The sequence below is a fragment of the Brachypodium distachyon genome, chromosome 2 (genome assembly GCF_000005505.3).
Source record: "Brachypodium distachyon strain Bd21 chromosome 2, Brachypodium_distachyon_v3.0, whole genome shotgun sequence".
In the NCBI taxonomy this organism is placed as follows: domain Eukaryota; kingdom Viridiplantae; phylum Streptophyta; class Magnoliopsida; order Poales; family Poaceae; genus Brachypodium; species Brachypodium distachyon.
This window is the reverse complement of record NC_016132.3, coordinates 21,891,576-21,897,648: the sequence shown is the minus strand read 5'-3', so window position 1 is coordinate 21,897,648 and position 6,073 is coordinate 21,891,576. Positions and strand designations below refer to the sequence as shown.

Here is a 6,073-nt window from a genome sequence, read left to right as displayed (position 1 = left end):
CCGGACAAAGATAATCCCGACGCCGCCACCATCGTCCCTCGCCATAACTCGACATTCCCAAGGATCCAGGGTCTTGAGTCATGTAAAAAATGGCTCAAGACCTTTTTCTATGTCAAAAACTCCTCTTCAGCCGATAAGATCAACCTGCCGGGGTTCGAAGTCGGGCCCCCGGAAGAGAAAGAGGAACTGGCCCTTCGATCCTAAGGAGACCAATCCGGAGGTCAACGAGATCCATACCGCCATCCTCGAGCTCAAGGAGGAGGGGATGACGGCCGACAATCTGCTGGCGACGTTTGTGTACCGACGGCTGTGCCCGCTCCAGCGCCGGTCACCCAAAATGTGCTTCTACAGCGGTCAGCTCGACCCGGACTGAGTGTCTACAATCTGGCTTAACCAGGTTGAAGTCCGGCGCCAGGTCAAAGCGATTGCAAAGATCAGCCTGCCGGAGCAGTGGAGCTGGGGTATGCCGGCGTACAGCCGGAAGCACCAAGCGCCCCTGGTAAGTATTTCGTTTATATGTAACTTCTGCTCTTGTCCGATATAAGATTATACCGGCCTTGCTTTGAATTAACTCGGTGGCACCTGATTTTTCTCTGCAGAGGTTCGCCCGTCAAGGGAATGAAGACGGGAGATCCCCAGACAAACGCTTCGCGGCCCCGTGCCTGACCATCAACCATGAAGATCCGGATTCGGAGGACTTCATGCCGATCGCTCATGCCGGCCCCCGCCGTACGGAACGTAAGAATCTCTACCATCTTCTTGTAATCCTTTTGATTTTTTTTTAGCAATGTACTTATACTTGCTCTATGTCGGACGCAGCTGACTCGGGCGAGCCTGCTGCGGAGGCGCCGACTCGGGAGAAACGCGCTGTCTCAAAGAAGCGCGCCGCCGAGAAGGACCTTCCGCAGAATATGAAGCGGAAGAAGGTTGCGACTCGTGGTCCCAAGCCCAAACCCTTGGTCGTCGGGTAAGGCCAATCTCACCTCGACCGCTTATGTCGGTCTTCTTATTTTGTTGTCAAGCAAATAGGTAAGTTTTACTCCTGCAGGGAGGCTTTGGCGGCCACACAATCTCAGACGTGTATCGTGTCTGAGATTTCGGTGGCTCGTTCTTCCCGCGCCGAGGCCTCAAACCCTGCCGCGGGCAGGACTAAGACCACCGCGGATCCGTCATCCCCCACTCAGGATGTCGGTCGAAGTGCCGACGCCACGGTCGTCGGTCAGTCTGAGACTCCTGCAGCCGGGGTCTCGGCAACCAAAGCTGCAGCCGAGGCAGCCCCTTCCTCGTCCGCAGTCGAAACAACGACGGAGCCGCCGGCCTCTGAGACGCCACAAGAGCCGGCGACGGGTCCTCAGGAACCCCAAGAGCCGCAGCCAACTCCGACGCCCCCTCCATCTCCGCCGCGGCCAAAAGAGGATGCCCAAGCCGCTGCTCCTCGGTCCGCGAAGGCTAAAGGCCCTGCTGCCCTAGCAAGGTCGATGGCTCCGGGATCCGCTGGCCCGCGTCATTCCGGCCGGCAGCAGGAGGTTCCACTCCGGACGTCCAGCGGACAGAGCTGGGGGTCATTGGTCCAGTCCGTCATGGACTGGAACAGCGCCGACCACTACGAGGTGAATTCCAGCACCTTGCAGTCGGCGCGGCAGAGCCCTTTGGTGGGGACTCGACCGGTAGCGACTCCGGAGTCGGTGTCGGCACGAATGTACCAGGCCCGGGTGGCCTTGTTCGAGACGAGCCGAGCTACCGAGGTACGCAGAAATCCTTAAGAAACTTTAAATCTTATATCCAGTATAATATCCATACTCCTAGTCCCCGAGGTTTAGGGCGAGTAAGAATTAGTCGGCCTGAAGCTTATTTCATAGAACTTCAAACACTTATTCCCCGAGATTCAGGCCGAGTTTAGAATAGTCGGCCTGAAGCTTAGATGCTTCAAACACTTATTCCCTGAGATTCAGGCCGCGTTTAGAATAGTCGGCCCGAAGCTTAGAAGCTTCAAGCATTTATTCCCCGAGATTCAGGCCGGGTTTTAGAATAGTCGGCCTGAAGCTTAGAAGCTTCAAGCACTTATTCCCCAAGATTCAAGCCGCGTTTAGAATAGTCGGCCTGAAGCTTAGAAGCTTCAAGCACTTATTTCCCGAGATTCAGGTCGGGTTTTAGAATAGTCGACCTGAAGCTTAGAAGCTTCGAACCCCTATTCCCGATTAACTGCCTGTTGTAGTGAACTTACTTGTGCATCTTTGTCTTGCAGCTTTGCATGAACAAGCGCACTGCAGTCTTTAAGGGGCTCTTGGGCAAGTATAAGAAGCTGGCGGCGTCGCACGAGACCCTGAAGGCTGAGCGCGAGAGCCAGAGTAAGTATATCCTACCAAGATAAGATCTCAGTCCGAGTGTCCATGATCAGCATAAACTGACATTTGTTCCTGTTCATAGCCGGGGACAACGCCCAAGTGGCGGAGCTGCTGAAGCGTGTCGCCGAGGTTCAAGGTAACAGTTCGTCCTCAATCCGAGCTCCATTCATATTAAATGTCAGCCTCTGTAATCTACGTCCGTTTAAACAGATGAGAAGACTCGGCTGGTCGATCAGCATCGGGAAGAAATTACCCAGCTGCAACCGCAGATCGCGGCGCAGGCCGAGGCGCACCAGACCGAGGTAAACCGACTCACATCGGCCCTCTATTCGCAAGCTGATGAGAAAATCCGCCTGGAAGACGAGGTGAAGAAGTGCAAGGCGCTCGCTGCCCAGCTCGAGACTCGCGCCACCTCCGCCGAGTTGGAGGATGCCGAGAAGGCCGCCCCGCTCAAGGTCGTCCAGTGTGACGTCATCAAGATCGATAGCATGCTGATGAGTAAGTTGAATCTCCTCACTTAGTTACTTGTTGGAATAGTAGCACTAACATGCCGAGACTCACTGCCATTCTTCGGTCTCTGCCAGAGTTCTTCCCCACATCTGTTGAGCATGCTCAAGAGACCGTGAAGATCGCCCGCCGGAAGAGGGATCCGGCAGTGGCGGCGGGGGAGCCCTTCGAATGGGACTTGGTGGACCACCTGGTGAGGATCGCGAGCCGGGTGAAGCCACTCAAGTCGTTCGGCGTCGACATGTTGAACGCCGGTATCCGAGCCTTCCGCACGCTGTGGCCGGGAGAAGAAGCTCCTACGGATATCCCGGACCTGGCAAAGCGCCTGCTGGAGATGGAGTCCCGGCTAAACGACTGGAGGGAGTCGGTTGCGCGCATCGGTGCTGACGAGGCGTTGTCGTTCGTACTGTCATGGTGCGATGGCATTAACCTCGACGTGTTGCAGTCGATGCGAGCCGGCTCCCCCTATCTGACGGATCCGGAGTTGGTGGCCAAGCGCAAGGAGCGGGCCTACTCCTTCATTCAGTATGCCGACGTGCATATGTTTGTAGAAGGCCCAACATCTGAAGCCGAAGCCGAGATGACGGACGGCGACGAAGAAGCAGCGGACGAAGAAACTGCTGTGTAGTCGGCTTCCACTGCGGCGGATGCGCCGAGTTCCGGCGCCAACCCCTCTGTCTCTTCCTAGTTTAGGAGTAACTTTAGAAACATTAGTGAAGGGGCGCGTAGAGATAAACAAAAACTTTTCCTACGCGAACTTCCAAGATCTAGCCGAGGTAGAAGGCCACGAGGATTACCACTAGACGCGCAGTTGCGGATTATCGATGCGGCGCCTTGATGCAGTGCAGTCCCTCGATCCGATCCAGCCGATCCAATCCCGCGATCGTCGAAGTGCTGAACGTACAGCACCTCTGCCGGTATCCACACGTGCGAGGAGGAGCTCCGGCGGCAGACTGCTAGGTCCGGTGCGACGGTTGGACTGAATGGGGCTAGGGTTCTCAACGCATGAGAGTGGAAAAAACCGTGCCCCTTAGGCATCCCACGCCCCTGTTTATATACCGAGTGGAAGTGGGCTCCAAGCCTTGTGGCCCATCCACCCTGCGAGTCCAACTCGCATTGTCAGCCCAATTCCAGTTCGGGTCCAACCCGACCAAATACTTGCTCCCGCTCTTAAGTGTGTGACCCCGCAGGCTCATGGCGACTTGGACACGATTGGAGTCCGATTCTCAATCGATCAATCGGTAGCGGCTCCTAGCAGAACGTGCCGACTCCCAAGTACCATCGAGTCATGACGACGTACCTTCCAATGTGACATACGTCTTAGTCCCTTTTGCCTCACGATATACCTTGTCGAACTATAGGCGATTAATCGTCATCCCTTTAATAGTTCAACTCTCTTCTCGATCTGTGATATACGATTCATCCGACTAACTCTTAGTCGATCGACCCGGTTAACAGTTAACCAAGTCGCGCATGGCCATGCTTCCCGAATCATATCACTCAAGAGGGCCCAGAGAATATCTCTCCAGTCGGAGGGGCAAAATCCCATCTTGGTTATCCACATCACACAGCTTGATTCTCAGTCAACCCGAACTCTGCCTTTATAACTGCCCTGTTACGGAACAACGTTTGACAGAACCTAAGTTGGTGATCCACAACTCGGATTGTGCGATAACCTCAGGTCTAAGGATTACATTGATTGAGACATGCAAATGACGACCTACTCGTTGCATCTCAATATGGGTCAGTCCGAATCGCTAAACTCTTTAGCCGAGTCCGTGTAAGCTGGAATGACATCACTATGCGCATGACAAGTGGAACCGAGTCATCAGCCAACTTTCACATTAGTCTAGGTTATGTGTCCAGCACAACCTCAATGACTAAGGACAATTTAGCATGAACAACATGAATACATAGTTCCACAATCAAATCACATATTCAATGATACATATTAGATGTTCAAATAAGGACAACTTAATAATATTTATGAATACATTGGAAATTACATCATACATGATTGCCTCTAGGGCATATTCCCAACAATTAGATCCCCGGAATGCCGGGTGCAAATGTAACCGACATAGTCTTGTTTACCAAGTACTATGCTCTTAATTTAATTAAGTCTTTTGTTTATCAAATTCCCGACAGAGTCCCCGAGTTCATTTTTTCTCTTAGTGAAATTTTACAACTTCGGTTCCTTTGTCTGCCTTGTCGGCGTTCGACGTATGAATCGCAAAGTAATTAAACCACTCTCGCGAAAAAAGTAACTCGAAGAATTCGCTCGGAAACAACCGAGTTAAAAGAGATGCCGAGTTAAGATAACGTGTATCTCGGATCGCCTCTTTGCTTGTTTCCGTAGTCATTTTTCATGTGCTCGGTTATTTTATACCCATCTCTAGCTTGCCATGAAGTCGGGTTGCGGACATTGGCGAAGTCATAGAGGAGTTTTGTCAATACCGACACACTATTAGATTAACGTAGGATTACGCAATTAAGCCATGCCGACATACCAAAGAGAATTGTAGCAAAGCACTTAAACGATATGGAAGTCCTCGAGTTTCTTTTAAGAACCCGGCGGATGATTTCATTGTCTTAATTAGAACATTCAACATAAGGAAAAACGATACAAATACTCAGCTCTCAAGTATAGAACGGATGGAGCAACGCTACATTCCATGGCCTCTTGGTTTCCTCGCCTGACCGGTCCATCCTTTTCGCCTTTGGATCTTGTGCATCTATAAGATAGTAAGAATCATTGTGGAGTGCTTTGCTCACAATGGAGGGTCCTTCCCATGGAGGCGATAATTTGTGCATGCCGGTTGTGCGCTGCACAAGCCGGAGGACAAGATCTCCTTCCCGGAAAACTCACGGGTTGACCTTTCGGCTGTGATAACGCCTTAGGTGCTGTTGATAGATGGCCGACCGAGACAGAGCCAATTCCGTGCTACTTCGAGCAGGTCGACATCATTTTCTCGGGCCTCTTTCACCTCGGCTTCCGTATACATGGTTATTCGTGGAGAGTCATGTTCAATGTCGGCTGGTAAAACAGCTTCCGTCCCGTACACAAGGAAGAATGGCGTGTAGCTTGTAGAGCGATAGGGGGTCGTCCTGACACTCCATAGCACAGCCGGGAGTTCATCCAGCCAGCATCCCGGAGTACGCTGCAATGGTTCGGGGTTTTATGCTGACCAAAACCATGTCGTTCGCCCTTTCAACTTGCC

General features: G+C 52.4%; 1 protein-coding gene across 1 annotated transcript; it reads left to right on the top strand.

The window, feature by feature from the left end:
* The first annotated feature begins 1,643 nt into the window (after window positions 1–1,643).
* On the top strand, window positions 1,644–3,565 carry LOC112271077. Its single transcript, XM_024459997.1, has 5 exons — window positions 1,644–1,745; window positions 2,246–2,348; window positions 2,428–2,481; window positions 2,556–2,843; window positions 2,930–3,565. The coding sequence occupies exons 1-5, from the start codon at window positions 1,698–1,700 to the stop codon at window positions 3,478–3,480; spliced, it is 1,044 nt and encodes a 347-aa protein (XP_024315765.1). The 5' UTR covers window positions 1,644–1,697; the 3' UTR covers window positions 3,481–3,565.
* The last annotated feature ends 2,508 nt before the right edge of the window (window positions 3,566–6,073 follow it).